We start from the raw sequence: 19586 nt of genomic DNA, 5'->3' as shown, positions 1-19586 counted from the left end.
GTAGGCATGTTTCCTATGTTCGAGTTTGGTTGAAAAGCACACATGTGGGCTCACGTTGGCTCGTTGAAATAATTTCAGCAGTGAAGTTTTGGGTATATTTGCCTGTTATCGTGTTTCATAATGGCGTCTACGTTCTTTATTAAGAACACCGGGGCCTCGGCGTTTCCAAAGAAAGGACACAGTTTAGCGACGTCTAAACGCAAGGTAAATGTACGCATTAGCAGTATTGCTCATTCACAGTGAGAACGGCCACCTGGCTTTTCTGTATTTTGATGTTTTACTTTGAACTGTCAATCGGTTGTTTAACTATCGAAAACTTGCACAGTATTATCGTGCTTTAAAAGTAAACTCTCTTTACTTCTGTAGAACGATGAAGATCTTGGAAGCAATAGCAAAAGTCGGGCGAAGAAACCCAACTCAAAACACAACGAAGAGATTTCCAGTGAATCTGAGACAGAAAGGTAAGATAAAACGGTTACGGTTATACAGTCACTGGTCCTCGATTACCAGATGTATTCAATTAATATCGCTTTATTCCATCCAACAGCACTGCAGAGCAAAACGAAAGAGAAGGGGAGGAGGACGAATTCGATGAAACCCCACAAGAAAAAAAGCTTAGATTGGCGAAGGTGTATCTTGATCAATTGAGGGAAGAAGGTAAGTCTCGGTGCATTTTATCGCACATTATCATATAGTCAAGTGCATGTTGTTGCAGTCAGACATATCTTATCTCTAATTTAAAATTGACTGTCTGCGTCTCCTCCACTTCCTAGAGGAAAAAAAGGCGGAGCAAGTATCGTTTGAGACTGAATTGGTTGCTGGGAGGCTACAAGAGGAGCTTGTAAGTATTTTTCAGTTTTCTGTTTGCTGGATGTGTTTATACATTGGAGCCTATGTGGAAGGTTTCATTTTCTGTACTATGTATCCCTGCAGCTTGAACAGAAAGGAAAACTTCAGCGGTGTATAGCCAAAGATGTAAGTGTGAATAGAATCTCCTTCCAATCACTTGTTTCTATGCTAGGTTGAGTACTTAAGACATCCATGAAGGCGATGACATGTTAACGTTTGGCCCCCCTTTTTTTGTACTGTTAGCTCTTGGCACCAGACGCCTCTGAGATCCGCGTGTTAAGAGGACATCAACTCCCAGTCACTTGTCTGGTTATCTCGCCTGACGAAAAGTTCATCTTTTCTGGTTCTAAAGACTGCTCCATAATCAAATGTGAGTATGCACATGAATCAATGCCATGCTGCCCTACATGATGAGAGCTTTTTATAGGTCAAGTCAATAATTGTGTATATACTATTATTTTCAGGGGACATTGAGACTGGAAAGAAGCTGCACACAATAAAGGGGGGAAGGAAGGGGACGGAGGCTCGCCATGGAGGCCACACCACGCAAGTCCTGTGCATGGCTATCTCCTCGGATGGAAAATACCTGGTGAGTATTTCTTCCATGGACGCTCAGAAATTACACTCTATAGAAACAAAATAATTGTGGCACTGATACGAATTGATTGGCCACTCTTTCTGTTACAGGCCAGTGGAGACATGAACAGAGCAATCATAATCTGGGAGCCAGACACGTGTAAACAACTATATAAACTCAAAGGCCACAGAGGCGCTGTCTCGGTAAGCTGTCTTGATCATTTTCTAAAATATTTATGCATATCTGAACAAAAAAATGTGTATTTTTGAACATCATTGTTCTTTGTGGCTGTGCAAAATGAACCAGGACTCCTCATGACACTTATGTGAAATCTCTTTTGCTTGTAGGCCCTTTCCTTCAGAACGGGCAGCCACGACCTCTACAGCGGTTCCCACGACCGCTCCGTCAAGGTGTGGAACGTGGACGAAAACGCCTACGTGGAGACCCTGTGAGTGTCTCCCTCCGTTCCAAAGCCCAGCGTTCACGAGGGTCCGCCGTCACATGTCCTCCGTCCTCATCCTCGTCATGGTTGTGTGTTGCAGCTTCGGGCACCAGGACGCCATCACAGGTCTGGACTGTCTGAGCCGGGAGCGCTGCGTGACGGCGGGGGGTCGGGACAACAGCGTCAGGGTCTGGAAGATCACAGAGGAGTCCCAGCTGGTGTTCCACGGCCACGGGTTAGTGCCCCCCCCCCCTCCCAACCCTACAAGACGGAGAAGTCGTTATAATGTAGCCGGGTCGCTTCCTTATTGGGCCACATTTATTGACCCTTGGTGCCTTTTTAGAATACGAAGATGTGTTCTTTCTTGTTTTGCAGTCAAAGCGATGTGTATACAAACTGCCCCTATGGGGAAATATTTCCATTGTCATTTTTAGGCTTGTATTATGTTACATGTGGCATTATGTCTAATGGTAGTCACAATCTAACAGACCATCTTTAATTTAAAGTGAACCAACCTGGTCCATGTATGCTACCGTTCTCCTGCCTAAACCTAACCCGCTCTCTGTGTTGCCGGGGTTTCCCTGCAGGGGGTCCATCGACTGCATCCAGTTGATCAACGAGGAGCACATGATCACAGGATCAGATGACGGGTAAGACCTGTTCTGATATCCGGCCTGTACCACCAAATATATACCGCAGTCACGTGTCTTTCCCCTCGACGTTCCCCCTCATTGTTGGGTGTGTGCGTGTGGCCCCCCAGCTCTGTGTCCGTGTGGAGCGTGAACAAGAAGAAGCCCCTCAGCACGGTGAAGGTGGCCCACGGGAGCTTCGGCGAGGTGGGCCTGGAGCAGCCCCACTGGGTGGGCTCTGTGGCGGCCCTGCAGAACTCGGACACCGTAGCCTCAGGTGCCTCAGGCTGTGCGATTCTTTCAGCGTCTTCACACAGCAATTTTTTTTTCTCTATGAATAAGTGTTGACTTTTTGTCATGTACATTGATGCATGGATGTTGTACACTATAAATCATTTGTTTATTCATTTGCGATATTGGGCCAGCTTTTAAACCAATCTCAATTGTCTTTTCGCCAGGCTCCAACAACTCTGAGGTCCGCGTGTGGGCGTGCGGCCAGGGCTTCCGCTCCCTGCATCCCCTCTTCAGTGTGCCAGTGGTGAGCCCAGACCCTCCCTTGCAGCAAGCATTCTCCCTGCTAGTGGCTATAAAGCATAACTGTAGAAGAATGTCTGTCCAGTTCTACATTAAGGCAGCTTTTTTGGAAGAACATCCACAATTGTGTTTGGATTCAATATGTGTATTTTTCCTTTTTATTTGTGGCTAGCCTGGATTTATCAACAGCCTGGAGTTTTCCGCCTCTGGAAAGTTCCTGGTGGCGGGCGTCGGACAAGAGCACAGGTAACCCTATCTAAAGACTAACCAGCACCCTTCTGCGCCACAGGGTGGCACTGTCCATTCCCTCCCTCGCGGTCTCTTTTGAAGGGACCGTGTTCTGTTTACTCATGCATATCAGTGTAGTGCTTACCTTCGACTGGGCACGAGAGGGCTTGCGTGCCATATTTGGACTCAAATTACCAGTTGAATGAATGTGAAGAGTCTCTCACCTCGCGAGGAGCAACACGTTTCCGTTGCTCTGAAACTCTCATAATGATCATCATGCCTAATTCTATCAGAACTAGCATGTGTACTTTTCTTCTGGGACTTGGCAGAGTTCTTTCCAAACAAACGGAGGCATTGGAACACATCTAGCCCAGCAGCGTTTCCTATTGACCCTAAACCAACCTCATTCTTCAGTAGTTGTCGCAGCCAGAGTGGAGGTGGTCTTCTGCCATCGGCCTGTCTGATCCAATCAGAGTGAGGCCCTCCTCTCAGAGGCCCCGCCCCTGAGCTGTTGGTTATCACTCCGGCAGCCTTCTGCTGTGGGCGCCACTGATGTGACACAACCACTCTGAGAGCAGCTTCTAATGGGTGTTTCTGTAGCACGTAGAGTGTTTCCTAATTGAAGGGCGATACTCAAATACAATTCATAAACATTTTTTCTTGAATTAATAATTTGCCAGTTCTTGTAAGATCTTAGGAGTAATGCTTCATATGCGTGTTGTGACGGGGAACAAAATCAGTACTTGCCTATTAGAAACTAGCCAAGCGTGACGGACGTCTCCCCTTTTAATTTCCGTTTCCCATACAGTAATTTGTTGTATAGTCTGTTCAATTTGAGGCCTCCTTATTTCCCCAATATCAACATCAAGCCTTTTATGAAGCCCTTTGAAGGCCTCCTTTATTAGACATTGATCCCAAACTCATTTCAATGTGACTGTGTGATGGATGGCACGGGGCCGTCTCTGCTGTGGCTGCATTGTTTGTTGGCCGGGTGAAGGCTGCCCTTTAGCAGGCGTTACAGGCGTTTCGGAGACCTTTTCTCCCCGGCGTCGGGGGCCCTGAAACATAAGTCATCTGGTACGGCTTAAAGTTCAGCTTGCCCACACTCTTGATGATGCGTGCGACGGGGTGGTTCACCTGTTGCAGCAGGTACAAGACGTTGTTGCGTAGCGTTCAGGGTGAAATACATTGTTGCGGTAAGGTTTGGGATGGTGATGGAGTCGTTGGTTGAATCTCGACACACACTGGACGGCAGTGCTCTCCAATGGAAAGAGATCCGGGTGCGATGGCCACAGCCCAACTGTAAGCATCCTTGAGCGAGACATGCACCTTTTTGTTGGCTTTAATTAGATTTCACATCATATTGGTAAAGGCGTTCCGTGGATAACGGTCTCTGCTCAGTGCTAAACTAACGTTGCTCTCTATTTTTCCCAAGGCTGGGCCGATGGTGGAGACAGAAGGAGGCAAAGAACGGCATCTATATCATTCCCCTGAAGAGACGAAGCGTGCATCAAGAAGAGCCCCCTGCTACAGAATAACAGATTTATTCAAATGTTTTTCTAAATTAAAAGTCTATGAACAACCGCTCTGACTGAACTGTCAGTTTCTTCATCTTTTTTTTTTTTTTTGTTTAGGAAACAGAAATAACGTGTTCACGCTACACAGATTTCAGCCTACAGTTTTCTGGATATATTTAGCTGTAGCATTCCCTGGCGATGCGTGAGGGTAACAACTTGTGCGTGTGCTGCGTAGGGGTGTTTTTCACAGCTTTGTCAATAAATGCATCAGAATGACGTGGATGTAGAGGAAGACGTAAGTTGCAATTTATGAAAAAACTCAGCCTCACCCGAGTCATTAAATGCCAAACCTGGTGATGCTTTCACCAAATTTAGGAGTACTGCTGGATGCTTGTGTTTTAAGGTGAATTGTTACGACCTGTCAGCTATGGTCTTACTTTCTCCCGGGTGAGATAAGTGAGAAATTCTTGACTTGATGCACAGCCGGTGTGTTCTCATCTAAGTGGGAAACATGGCAAGTCTTGCATGTTTAAATCAGTCCACTCAGGCGCACACAAAACATAATTTATGGTTTAATATTAAAAAGAAAAACATTTTTATTTACATAAATTACAAAAATTCACAGACATCTCGACACAGGCTACATTAAAACAATGTCCATTATAATATTTAGTTGTCTAGGTTGAAAACTTTCACAAATGATGTTACTCACATTTTTTTGTTCCAAAGGAATGGCTCAGCTTAGTTCAATAGTCTTTTAGTCATATCCGTCTAATAGCGTTTGGATCCTATTCACAACAATGTAAAGACCATTTTGTTTCTGTATTAAATAAGGATGGCTTCCCAGCCAGCCGGCGGACAAAACTTCTCACGACAAGTTGCAATGCATTCAACCGTTATAACTATATTTTTAAACCAAGGAGTTCACGGCATGTTAAATCTATACAGGGCGGTTTTCACTGCTGTACATTCTTTTAGGAAGCTTTCACAATTAAAAAAATGTATTGGCGCCATCGTCGGCCTACACGACAAGCTTTAGGGTTGAATGTACCTCGTTGACTGCGGGCTATCTCTCATAGGTCGCCTGGCTTATAGAGAGACATTATTAAAATGTAACAGGAAATCTTGTGCTTGGGGTTGAGGACGGGGACGGGAATGGATCTCTCACAAAGAGGATGTGGTGGAGTCCACAACTTCCCGACCGTTGCAGACCGCAGGTACATAGTTGGAGGCCGAACCTGCAGAAGGACGATTTGGGTTAGACATACAGACATACAGAAATACAGTGCGCGTGCTCTACCTTCACACATGGACACACGTGTGAAATGTGCTGAACCAACGATGATGTTGTCTTGCCCAGGTGGGTCTGCTATCAAGCAGCGTAAGTTTGTTTGGATGATTGGGTTTGCATGTTTGTAAGCTGCCCTATGACGTAATTCTTTTTGTACTGTTTATTGGCCTACTGTAGGCCAATAAATTATCTTTTTTTTATAAAAATCATATATTTCTATGTATTTACTTAATCAGCTTTTCTTTATTTCTTATATAACGCTTGTTTATCTTTATTATAAAACCATTGTCTTTGCCTATGTCAATCTCGTTTTTCATGTTTATCATGTTGTCATCATGTTTCAGTCTCCTCAAATGAGTTTAATCTTTATTGTCTAACCATTTTCCTTGCTTACATCAATCTTTTTTTTTATGTTTATCATGTTGCCATAATGTTTCAGCCTCCTCAAATGAGTTCAATCTTTATTATGTAAGCATTGTCTCTCCTTATATCAATCTGTTTTTTCATGTTTATCATATTGCCATCATGTTTCAGTCTCCTCAAATGTGTTTCCCTTGAGGTTTTCCTTAGTTAACCGTAACCAGGGGGGAGTAATTAGACCTCATGAGCCTGCATCCAGTGGGAATGAATGGATGTTGCTTTGGAATGTTTGTTTTGTACATGATTGAATATAAATGTATAATTAAGTCTGAATGCACTAATGGACCAATTATATGAGCAACGTTGGGGTTAGGAGGAGTAAAATAACACTGCATTAAGGCACCCCTTATTGATTATATATGGAGCAGGCCGACTTGTACTTAGATGCGGGGGAAAGTGGGGGGGGGGGATGGTTGACGGGGGAAATGCTGTCCGTTTGGTTGGCCCAGTGTATACTTTGCTCAGTAAATAGTAGTTTTATTGCCATTCATTCTGGCCTCTGTGGTCTGAATCATTGAACATTGTTCCACATTTGTTAATCACTCCCCAGCACTAACAGCTGCTGGCTGCCGTCCCACCGTCAGGGCCTGCCGTCGTACCCCAGACCCCTCTTGATGGAGGCAAAGTGTTCCTGTTTCAACAACGACTAGGATCCCAGAGCTGATGAGGTGTGGCGAGAAGGCTTACACATCTAATCTTGGTAAATGGAAGACTGGGAAATGGTGTATGTGTGTGTGTGTCTGTGAGCGCGTCTGTGTGTGTGGGTGCAAGTGTGTGTGAACGGGAGTCCCTGTGTGTGCATGTGCCAAAGTGTGTGTGCGTTTGTGTTTGCGTGCCTGTGTCTGCGAGCGTGTGCGTGTGTGTGTGTGTGTGTGTGTGTGTGTCTGTGCATGCAAGCGAGTATGTGTGAATGGGAGTCACTGTGTATAAGTGTGTTTGTGTGTGTCTGCGTGCATGCGGCATAGTGTGTGTGTGTGTTTTTGTGTACGTGGCTGCGAGCATGTAAGTGTGTGTTTGTGCATGTGTGCAGGTGGCTGCAAGCATGTTAGTGTGTGTGTGTGTGTGTGTGTGTCTGTGTGTGTTTGTGTGTATGTGTATGTGTGTGTGCGTTTGTGGATGTGTGCAAGTAGCTGCGTAAGGAGTGTGTGCGTTTATGCATGCATGCTTGCATGCGTGTGTGCGCCATAGTGTGTCTGCACCTGGCTGCGAGCGTTTGTGTGTGTGTACGTGTGTGTGTGTGTGTGTGTGTGTGAGTGTGTGTGTGTATGTGTGTGTGTGCGTACCTTTGGAGTAGCTGGAGCCCGGGGCGGAGGCGGTGGCGGAGGCGGAGGCGGAGGCGGACACAGTGGTGCTGAAGCGGTTGGCGGTGACTCTGAGCGAGGTGACGTTCTTCTGGGGCTGGAAGAGGATGATGTGCACCTTGGGGGCGAAGAGGCAGCCCAGCACCACCGAGCCGCTCAGGCTGACCGAGATGCACATGGTGGTGGTCTGTACCTGTGGGCCGGTCACACTGGCGTTAGCGCTACGAGCTAACGGCTTGTACAGACTTAATTATACATTTATATTCAATCATGTAAAAGACATTCCCAAACAACATCCATTCAGCCCCACTGGATGCAGGCTCATGAGGTCTAATTACTCCCCCCTGGTTACAGGTAACTAAGGAAAACCTCAAGGGAAACATGATGGCAATATGATAAACATGAAAAAAAATATTGATATAAGTAAAGACAATGGTTATATAACAAAAATTTAACTAATTCGAAGAGACTGAAACAAACATGATGGCAATATGATAGCGGCTTGTGTCCAAGTATCAACCATCAGGTGCTCAATACATTTATAATGTGTGATACGTGTAAAGGTAAAACTTTAAGGGTACAATAAGGAACCATGATCTAACATTAGTTAATGCAGTAATACGCATCTACAAACTGTGGACTATGTTGATGAGCAGTTAATAACCTAACCCTAACTCTATTAAACTATGTATTAATTAATACCTTAGTTAACATGATTAGTAAACATCATTAGTAAATTATTAATAGATCATAAGTTAACTGTTAGTTAATACCTTTTACTGCATTAAATAATGTAAATTATTATTCAATTATTATTAATTGGTTTATTATTTTAATGTTATTGTACAGTTTTTAACCATAAATAAATACATTTGAAATACAATTTAAATATATATGTATGGTAAATAGACAGCTCATGAGTCAGTGTGCATTTAGACTTCTGGAGCTTCCTGCATCAAGCACTGCTAGTGTAAGGCTGAACAGCCTATACTTACTTTCTTAAATAGACGGTGCTTGACGGTGCTGTCTGCTTCATTAGGTAAAACATGTTTGCCTTGTTTCTAAAATGTAGCACTTGAAGCAAAGATTTTTACATGAACCTTGTAATTGGCAGAGCTGTATCTTCATGGTTGAATTCACTTATTGTAAGTCGCTTTGGATAAACGCATCCACAGAATAAATGTAATGTGATGTTACACTTATATTTAGTTTTTTACTTATTCATTTATAGAGATGTCTGTCAAGTGTCTTATTTGAAATTTTCTTATTAAGTGCAAAACCTTTTTAACATAAAAAGAACAACTTTCTGCCCCTAAAATATAAACCAAAACTATAAATATCATCGCAGTAAAATGTCAAACTAAAAAACCAACTCTACCAACCCTTCTGACCCATGGAGATAATTCCCCATTCAGCACTTTCATTAGTGGTGACATGTTCGTTCAGTTTAGCTTACACTTATTTACGCTATACGCATGAATAAGAGGGCAAAATAACGTCAGTACTCGGGCTATGAGCCCTGGCGGCTGTCTAAGCACGGCAGCCCCTTATTAGTCAGAATGCCAGTGTTAATGTGAACCGACTGCTGGGGTCGTCTTTCTGAGCAGAGTTTCCCTCGCAGCCCGCTGGTTACCCCTGCAGTCCGTGAGTTTCTATTTGCAGAACTGTGCGAGTGCTATGAAACCACTCTTTAATATACTGCACCACAACAACGCAGGCGGAGCCTCTGCAAACAGAGCCCAGATCCTTTGAAGATATTGCATTCTCTGTTTGAATACCAGACCGTGGTTCAATTATGAATTTCTATGAACCGTGTAGGCCTATTCCTTTATTACTTGTTTCGAGTGTATGAGGAATTCACTTATTTCCATGTTTTTCTTCTCCATTATTAATTGTTAATGCTTTCCTTAAATAGTTCAGCGCTTTATTGAGTACTTTCTAGTTTAATCAAAGCAGATGCACACACATTATGAATGAATCCAATAATTTGAGTAAGTAAACAACCCTGAGATGTAATCTCTTAAGGATTTGTCTCGGGTACAAATCAAATCAAATCCGCGAGTATGGAAATAAGAGAAAGTAAAAGATTAGTTATTTGGATTATTAATGCCATGCAAGACTTCCAAAAAAACGAAAATCCCCTTCTGGCCAAAGAATATTTATCTTATTGTGCATCCAGAACAAATGGTATGCTGCTAAGTCCAAATCCGCCTTTGGCACGTGCTGTCTGAAACTTCCAGCGTGCATCGTCTCCATGCATATTGCTATGCCCTGTTTGTTGTTGTCTACTGTGCAAACAAAAAAAATACAAGTCCTGCCCCTAAGCCCTGTATTTTCTTGTGGAGCATAACAAAGTGCTTCTTCTTATTCCAGTGAGCCAGCGTGGCACAACTAACACGTATGTTCCCGTTCTGCATATACTCTCCTCATTTAGTTCGGTCCGTTTGTAGTGCCATGGCCAAAGGGCGGGAAATATATGTATGACAAATCAGCAGTAAAATAACCTGCATATTTTGTTTCTTTTAACTTGAAGCAATTACACACTATGGCTCCCCCAAGCATTCTCAGTCAATTATTCGCTTATGTTATGCAAGAGATGCATTTTTATTCAAACAGTTCACAATTGACTAGGATAAAAGTGATGCCCTATCCTGGGATTACCTAAACACAATTACTTCACTTGCCGGAGAACAAGTTGTATGTGTTTTGTTACATTGGAGCATCAACATGGAATAGTAGGCGTGCAGGAACGTATGCGGCTGAAACAGATTATTCCTTGTGCATATCGCTGGCGTCCTGTTTCTCTACCGAGGCTTTGTTCTTTCTTCCAGTCACATGAAAGAGTCCCCGTTCTTTCATGAGACAGGTTGAAGGTGATGAAATGGAATGTACTAGTGACGTCTACATATGGGCGGAGCTACCTCTGGTGGGACACTAGTCGTGCGGCACGCAAATCATGCTTTTGCTGCATGGCATGGTGTGCTGGGCTGGCATTCTCCCATCACCACCCCAGCCTCCACCTGCTTTGGTTCTGCTCTGCATTGTGTGTAACCTACACCATGGGTGGAGGTGTTTGATGCTGTATCTGACATCTGTATGTTATGCTTTAAATCCTACAGCAGGGATCCAATTAAAAGAGTGGAGCCATACCACCAATCTACAGTGTGTTACCATTTCTTGCAGTAAATGGTTCAATCTCTGACAGGTGACCTGTGATTTGTGACAGGATTCACAGTATGTTAAACAGGCGCATGGAACACACCATCCATTGCCAAGCTGACTGAGTACACATGCTCTCTGTTCAGCAACAGCTTCATACACTACACATGCACGCACATATCAAACAAATGTTTGCATATGCTCATTTCTATTTTTATGCTTTTTTTTTATGCTTTCTTAACGTGTTACATGTGTTTTGATCGCATTCAACGCTGAACGTAGAAAATGATATAGAAAAGTGAATTCTAATGACTTAGTCAGTCCATAGGTTGGTTTCCCCAGCTGTACTGAGGCACTGTAGTATTGTTTGACAGTCTTGTTCCAAAAGGATTGCCTTGAATTCATATTCATATAACATCTATTGGATTCTGAGCAGTGGGCATACAGACTTAGTTGTTTGTTTTCCGAGAGGCAATTCTAGAAAGGTTGACTTGTACATGGTCAGCATCACCAGCATCCAGCACAACATTGTCTTCCATGTCCATTTCCTAAAATGCATTTCTCAATAAAATGACCAAATTAAAGATTGAAGACCCAACCTTTCCTTTTCCATTTTTCTGCCTCCTTTCTTCCCATAAAAAGTTCACACCGTTTGCCATGTTAACTCGCTGGAGCTGCCATTTAATGTTTTTTTTTGCAGAAAGGTCTGGAAGCAAAAGGTTAATGGTTGTTATACATCAAGCCAAGGTGAAAAAGTCGTACGCCCTTTTTGGTTATTGGAAAGTCGATGTGGTATTGGACCATGTTTACTTGCTGATCCTCATTGTTCATTGTCGTTCTGTGTTAATTATTTACGCCTTCGACATCCTTCAGGAATAAGCTGTCGAACGCTGGAGACTTGACCAGTCCAATTAAAAAATCAGAAAACCACTGCCTATGCAAGCCCAGCAGCGAGGCAGTAGCGGACGTAAACAAACTATTGTCAACTCAATCTTATATTACCAGCTGTATTTCATAGGCCTCTCTTATTCTTTCCATTTTACACTTGCACACACATTCACATGTTTGGACTCAGTTCTTGCTAGGGGTTCACAAATGATAGGGGTTCAACCAGATACAACTTTAGCTCATGCTTAAGCGAATGTAATGGTTGCATCACATTATTTGCGCTAATAATGAAGTAATCAGTGAAGCAAACAACATATATCAGACCTCTTTTCTATGGAGCGTATATTCGAGAAGCATTGCCCCACTCACCCTGTAGTCGCTGGCCGTGACGTAGAAGATGGGCTGGAAGGCCAGCCAGATGATGCAGGTGGTGTACATGGTGAAGCCGATGAACTTGGCCTCGTTGAAGTTCTCCGGACACTTGCGGGTCTTGAAGGCGTAGACGGTGCACAGGATGACGAGCACGCAGTTGTAGGTGAGCGACAGCAGCATGCTGGAGTCCCTGCTGTTGCACTTGAGGGTGACCACGTCCCTCCTCTCGGGGCTCACCTCCTTCCTCACGCCCGGCGTCTCCACCAGCAGCCACACCACCACCACCAGCAGCTGGCAGGAGATCAGGCCCCCGCAGATGGCCACCTGGGAGGCGGGGCTGATGAACCGCGGCCGCTGCGCCCCGTCCTTCGCGCCGCTGAAGATGCGGGCGATGCGGTTGGTCTTGGTGAGCAGCGCCGAGTAGCACACGGCGAAGGAGGTGCCCAGGCCCAGGCGGCGCAGCGTGCACACGGCGGCGGACGGCTTGCCGATGTAGATGAAGGTCATGCTGTAGCACATCAGCACCCCCAGCAGCAGGATGTAGGACAGCTCCCGCCCGCTGGCCTTCACCACGGGCGTCTCGTTGTTCTTGAGGAACAGGCCCACCACGCACAGGGTGCACACGATGCCCAGGCAGGAGATGGCCACGGGCCCCACCGCCCAGGCGTCCTCCCAACGGATGTACTCCTCGGGCAGGTCGTAGCAGCCACTCAGGTTGGCCAGGGGCCACTGGCCGAAGCTGCAGTCGGCGCAGGTGAACTCGTCGCGGAGGTACTGGTAGGCCTGGCAGGGGATGCAGAGCCAGCAGCACACGTCGCCCGGCTGCATGCTCTTCACCTCGTTCTGCCTGCAGGGGTCGCTGCACTGGGAGGTGGGCGGCACCAGGCCGCGCCAGGACACCAGACTGTTGTTCAGGGTCAGGACCTGGGCCCAGTAACCCACCTTCCTGTAGGTGTACTTGCCGTCTTCCTTGTGGTAGTGGAAGATGTTGTAGCGGCCGATGCTGTCGCCGACGGCGTCGAAGCCGACCATGTTCTCCGTGTCGGCGGGTCTGAAAGGGGCTGACGACACAAAGAGATGGGATTTTAAAGGAAAAACTTTTTCAATGGCAAAAAATGCTATAAAGATATACAAAGACCAATTGCTTTGCATGGACGGGTTAGGAGGCACTGAGGCACATCCCAATTAAATAACGAAATGAACAATGATGTTGCATTCGTATTTTTTGTTTTACGCTCTTATCTTTATACCACAGGGCAACTCTAGGATTCTCGGAAATCTCTGTATTTATTTAACTTTCCTCGAATGATTCCAAATCCAAACTTAATCACTGCCACAGTAAAACAACAACAAAAAAATAGGAGCGACTGCCCAACCATCGCTCACCTTCGAACTTGGTCTTCAGAATGAACTCCTTGTAGAACTTCCTCCCGTTGCCGGGCTTCATGGCGTGGCACACCTTGCTGGCGTTGGGGCAGACGGCCTGCCTCATGTTGTGCAGCGCGTACGCCATGGCGTACACGGCGTTCACCACGAACATGATCTTGGACTCCTGTTCGAAGGCGCCGTCCCTCAGGCTGCGCTCGCTGCAGCCCGCCTGCTGCAGGCTGCAGCCGAACTTGTGCTCCCAGAACTCCTTGAACCAGGGGTTGCGGGTGTTGGTGTAGGGGTTGAGCTTGGTGAAGTAGTCCTCGAACTCCCGGATGGGGTAGGACGCCAGCTCGATGGTGAAGGCGCCGTCGGCCGCCGCCTCGCTGCCCCGCACCACGCTCTCCTGCGCGCCCCAGCCGTCACTGGCCACCCAGCTGAAGGACACGTTCATGCGGGCGGCGGCCGCCAGCAGCTCGCGGGCGTCCTCGCTGCGCGTGAACACGATCACCACCTTGGCGTTGGACTTCTGCTGCAGCGAGCGGATCACGTTCTCGTAGCCCACAGGGCTCATGGAGCGGCTCACCTTGGCCGAGGTGGCGATGCAGATGTGGCGGGCGCGTGCCTCCTGCTGGAAGGCGTCGATGCCCGTCTCGCCGTAGTCGCCCTCCGACGCCACGGTGGACACGTAGGTCCAGTTGAAGTAGCGCAGGATCTCGGCGATGGCCTTGGCCTGGTAGAAGTCGGGGGGCACGGTGCGGGCGAAGTAGTCGTAGCGGGACTTGTCGCTGAGCTTGGCGCTGGTGGAGGCGTAGCTGATCTGGGGGATCTGGAAGAGCCGCAGGAGGTTGGCCACCTGGGGGTTTAGGAGACAAACATGTTACATTAGTGGCCTCCTGGAGAGATATGAGGCAAACATGTAACATTAAGTGGCCTCCTGGAGAAATAGGAGACAAACACATGTAACCTTAAGTGGCCTATTGACCACCTGGAGAATAATTAGGCGGACACATTTAACTAAACATGTAAATCAAAACAAATTAGGCCGCACTTATGCAGCCTTTTGCGAACTTAGACCCTACGTCATATCAAACCCCTCGCAAGCCCACTCCCCTAAACCCCCCGTTGATTCTACTGATGTCTGAACGACATCGATATCCACAAAATAAAGCATTAAGGCAGACATGTATAACATTAATTGGCAGGTTGGCCCCCTAAATAAAAATATTTCATCAGTGGGGTTCATAGTATGATATGATGACACTTTAACTAGTGTTTTTATGTAACATACTGTACCCAACCCTTCATAGACAAATATATAATTTGGGTTGTTGTTGATAGTTGGAACCTCAGCAATGGGGCTGACTCTAGATATCATATTTATTTTACTTTTATGATTGTAGATCCCCCACAAATACAGGAGACAGTAAATGTTGCCATGAAATATTGTCCAAAAACAAGCACTTCATTAACATAATTGTCTTTCTCTTTATGTCAGTAATCATACTTTTTGTTCGGTAGCACTTTGGAATAACTGCAACTTTGAGGCATTCATAAAGAAATCTCTCTTTTCAGTATGCAAGTGATTTCCAACTGAATTCAATATGGATGAACATTGTCCCGTAATTAACACTAACCCTAACCCTAACCCTAAATAAACAATGCATGACCAGTTGTGGTGATTAATAAGAGATAAGATTTTTTTTTACAATATAATTTAAAAAACGTAGTTGGATAATTTACTAATAACTATTCAAAAAATGAAATGAATGCTTTATAAAAACGTAATAGTGCTGCATTCAGCATTTAGTCCAGTAGGTTTAAACCATTATTTAAGTTATTTGTGCGAGCTAAACGAAAGTGAGGATCATGCGTCTTACTACGTTTGACTTGAAACTGTAGCAATGGTACTTTGGACATTTCCAGCTTCGCATTGGTAGAGTGACAGAGTTAGATAACAGTTTAGTGTTAGAGAAGAGGGTGGAAGTGTAACCTATGGAAGTATTCAGGGGTCTTCACCCTGAAGAAAAAGGGGTTTTCGGTGTGGAAGACAGCATGGCTCATTAAGGGGGACAGTCGTAGGAGCATGGAGAATCTAGTACAAACAGACTGTGTCTTGCCTCAGAGATTAGTGACATTAACTTGAATGCGGCCTTGTACCTAAGCCACTATGACAGCTCTGTTTAAAAGAGCCCTGGGGCACCAGTCTAAAGAGCATACAGTCGTGTGAGGAAAGGCTTGTTGGTATGATGTGTTCACGTATCCAGCTAGTTAACATGCACTCAATCAATATTAATGGTCATTATGGTAATATTGAGAATAATCACAATTATAAAATAACAAATTACATTTTTAGGCTGACACTTGAGGATACATTAATGAACAATTAATTAGCAGTTGTAAATGCAGTAATAAGCCTTATTATACAACACACACGGGGTTAACCCTAACCGTAACCCTAACCCTATTACATAATGTATAAATTAATTCCTGAATGAACGTAAACAATGTTACCTTAGTTACTAACACCATTAGTACACACATGAACACCATTCAGTCAATTATAACTAGACCATAAGGTTACTGTTAATTCACAACTAGTTAATGCTTCAATGCTGATTCACGAATGCTCAGGATGAGATGTGATTCAACCCCTGCTGCCCATGACTTTTAAGCGGCAATATCAGCAGCAATATCAGTATCATCAATATTACCATTATGACCATTAATATTGATTGAGTGCATGTTAACTAGCTGGATATATAAACATATCATACCAACAAGCCTTTCCAAATGCTGAATGCAGCACTATTACGTTTTTATAAAGCATTCTTTTCATGTTTTGAATAGTTCCTTTTTTTAATTATATTGTAAAAAAAAATCATATCTCTTATTAATCACTGCAGACTTCAAAACCAAAAAAAGTCTTGTTGACCTGTCAGTGAAGAAAGCAAACGGTATTACCATGAGCCTTTATGCTCTGTTATCCTTTAAAAGTCTTGGCCAGGCCCTATCTTACAGTCGAGCTGAATTTTGACGCACGTCTACTGACGCGTTTTGTTGTTTGCCTGCGAGGTGTTTGATATGCGGCTGGGCTTCCATCATCTCCCGCTACATCAAGTCATGCATGGTAGTAGCTCCCCGGTCCCATTCAGAAAGCAGGCCGTCAGCCGCCACCGACGGGACGCGTGAGAGGCGTGACAGCTTACCTTTCAGGATGGCACTCAAGTGTGTGACAGACTGGTCTTCTCTTAGCCACACACTCTCTTTCTCACGCTGCCTCTCCTTGTCTGTTTGTGTGTGTGTGTGTGTGTGTGTGTGTGTGTGTGTGTATGTGTGTGTGTGTGTGTGTTTCCCCTCTCACTCTCTCTCTCTCTCTCTGTCTCTCTCTCTCTCTGTCTCCCTCTCTCTCTCTCTCTCTCTCTCTCTCTCTCTCTCTCTCTCTCTCTCTCTCTCTCTCTCTCTTTCTCTCTCTCTCTCTCTCTCTCTCTCTCTGTCTTTAGATAAGGGTCAGGAGTTCCTCCCCTGGTCTTTTCCCCGAAGGATCTTCGCCTTCAAACATCAACCATTTGGTCATTTGGTCGCATCTTTAAGCGTTTTGCATTCTGATGATATTCAATCTAATGAGACTGTGTATGTGTGTGTGCTTCCTGAGTGTGTTGCTTTTAACCACAGAAGCACTATGAACTAGTTTCCCCTTCCTCCCCACCAATCTGTTCACCAACGGTGTAATAGTCTATCTTGAAGCTCATATTGCCAACAGCAGCACTAGAAAATCTGTTATTTTGAAATGAGTTCTTTCATCTTAACTGTAATATATACCTTTTTTGTCCAAGCCATGCAGTCACGATACTAGGAGCGTCCCCATTTCATTCAATCCATTTATTCAGGGACATATCCAAGTCCCTACCGACATGCCGCAGTCTTTCTAATTATTTCCAATGTTTTCCTTTCACTGCAATGTCAGAAAACGTATTATAATGTAGAGTTATTTTGTCGCTGCTTTTTTTATTGTACGTTTTAGATGACTCAGCTTTATTAAACCCTCTTTTATTGCAAGTGTGTGACTGTTTCTCAATTATTATTATTTTTTTTCATTTGCTTTCTGTGGCTGGTGATGAATATAAGGAAGAAAACTTGCAGAACCCTGGTCGCTAATCTCGGAACCCAGAAATATTGAATCATCCAATTTTTATGTTCACTCTTAGCAGGGAGAAACGACCGATGTGGAACCAACACTATTGCACGTCTGTAGATGATCATCCATTGACCCAAGGAGAAGCTCATCAGCTCCTATCTTATGAAACTTAAAACCAAAGAGAATATAAAAAACAATGTAGCTCACAGTCCCTAGTTGAATTCCCTGAAACAAGTGCATAACCGCTGATGAGACCTCATATCGTTTCTATCATATAATTCATAATCTGGACACTCCCAGTTCAGTCATGTGCCGTTGCGGTACATGACTGAACTGGGAGTGTCCAGGTTAGATGCGTTGCGGTGTTATGCGGTGTTAATGTGTGTTACTGAGTAGTATTGTAGGACACAGTCCAATGCTGGATCTGAAGAACAGGGGCCGTATGAGAACATGGGCAGCTACCGACATTTCCATGTCCGTCATGAACTGTGTGTGTGTGTGTGTGTGTGTGTGTGTGTGTGTGTGTGTGTGTGTGTGTCCCATTAGGCTCTCCAGTCAAACCCAGCCTTAATGCCTACCCACTCTATGCCACGTAGGAAGGGACAGTTCCGGATGTCTTCATTCTGTCTCTCTGGCTTGCCCTCGTTCGGTTGGCTGATGTGACTTGTGATATAATTGGTTTGATGTATACAGTCACACATGAATTGTGAGGGTGAGGGTTGAACTACGATCTCACATTTGCATTTCAACAAAGTGTCGGTGAGGTCTTTCTCTCTTCAATTATTTGACAAAGCAATACTTATACATGAATATATATATATATATAGATATGTGTATATAGCTGAATATAAATATCCATTCAGTCTAGATTAACACTACAGTCAGGCTTTCTCATATACACAAAAAAGGGTGCACTACTGTCACACACTCCCTATATGCATCACCGCTGAAAAGCAAGCACTACTTCTGAACAAAAGGAATATGCTAATGTCTTCCGTGCCACCCTGAGAGAAAGGAAAAATACAACCAGGGAAGATGGAGGGGGTTGGAAATCACTTGGTCGGCATTATTAATGACCAAACATTCAGGCTCCCTCTGCCTGACCTTTTTCTCCACACTACTCTCCTCCCACTTTTAAGCGACATTCAGTTGCCCTAATTAGCCAACAGAGGCGTCTGCGTGGCACACTATTGTGCTGCTACTTTTTCCTGTTTTTTTCCCCCAGCTCATTCATAACAGGGTTGACGCGAAGAATGTTTCATGTGGCGCAGCGAGACGATTTCAAGGAGACAAAACCCCACCAAATCTTGAGATAGGACGAGTCATCTGTTCCCCGTGCGCTGCGGGGCTTTTCTCCGTGAAACAAACACTCCATCATGGAGTCTGGTCCGGTTCCTCACCGTGGCCTAGTAAGAGAACCAACACACCCAGCTACAAGTCCTTTACACTGAGGACGTCTCCAAACAAATAGAAGCCAACGTTGTTACCGTGGACCCCTACCCGTCTCAACACATGCTGTGCCTCTGAGTCTGATCATTTATAAAAAATGTCTAATTAGCATTTTGTTTTTAATTTGTTTTACAGCGTTTAATAAATACGTGGGATGGTACAAAGCGGATTCAGACCCCCCACTCATTTTCAAAAATTGCTTCATAACTTTGATGAATAATGGTATTCCTAAGTCATTAAACAATAGTTTTCATAAACAAACAACAGAAGCTGACAGCCTATAAGCCATAAAAAAAAAAGCGGAGTCAAATTTGAGTATCCTATTAAACGCTTGTTCTTGGTCGTAGGAACGAAAGCATGGGACTCCAGTGGCACTGACCCATCCCTCCACCCAACCTCAAGCTCTCCCCCACCCCCATTTGCC

At 44.7% G+C, this 19586-nt stretch overlaps 2 protein-coding genes across 3 annotated transcripts in view; one reads left to right on the top strand and one right to left on the bottom strand.

Annotated features, from left to right (window-relative positions):
* Positions 1–43: 43 nt before the first annotated feature.
* rrp9 (ribosomal RNA processing 9, U3 small nucleolar RNA binding protein) lies at positions 44–7161 on the top strand. 2 transcript variants are annotated; one of them, XM_079747325.1, is made up of 15 exons: positions 44–204; positions 367–461; positions 548–657; positions 774–841; positions 934–975; positions 1093–1219; positions 1314–1438; positions 1537–1629; positions 1774–1874; positions 1969–2103; positions 2456–2518; positions 2629–2774; positions 2956–3035; positions 3204–3277; positions 7038–7161. In XM_079747325.1, the coding sequence occupies exons 1-15, from the start codon at positions 121–123 to the stop codon at positions 7135–7137; spliced, it is 1443 nt and encodes a 480-aa protein (XP_079603451.1). In that variant the 5' UTR covers positions 44–120; the 3' UTR covers positions 7138–7161. The 2 variants fall into 2 exon arrangements, with proteins under 2 accessions (XP_079603451.1, XP_079603450.1); XM_079747324.1 differs by lacking the exon at positions 7038–7161 and adding an exon at positions 4695–4829.
* The window catches only part of grm2b (glutamate receptor, metabotropic 2b), a gene marked incomplete at its 5' end in the record, with an annotated part of 16604 nt that continues 2429 nt past the window's right edge, over positions 5412–19586 (bottom strand). Inside the window, 4 exons of the mRNA XM_079747322.1 lie at positions 5412–6014; positions 7771–7981; positions 12205–13268; positions 13594–14431. Coding sequence (XP_079603448.1) covers positions 5941–6014; positions 7771–7981; positions 12205–13268; positions 13594–14431 — 2187 coding nt within the window. The 3' untranslated portion in view covers positions 5412–5940. The remainder of the gene's footprint in view (positions 6015–7770; positions 7982–12204; positions 13269–13593; positions 14432–19586) is intronic.

This window comes from Pollachius pollachius (assembly GCF_949987615.1).
Source record: "Pollachius pollachius genome assembly, chromosome: 12".
In the NCBI taxonomy this organism is placed as follows: Eukaryota; Metazoa; Chordata; class Actinopteri; order Gadiformes; family Gadidae; genus Pollachius; species Pollachius pollachius.
Note: the sequence above shows the minus strand (reverse complement) of the source record. Positions and strands in the feature narration are given on the sequence as shown.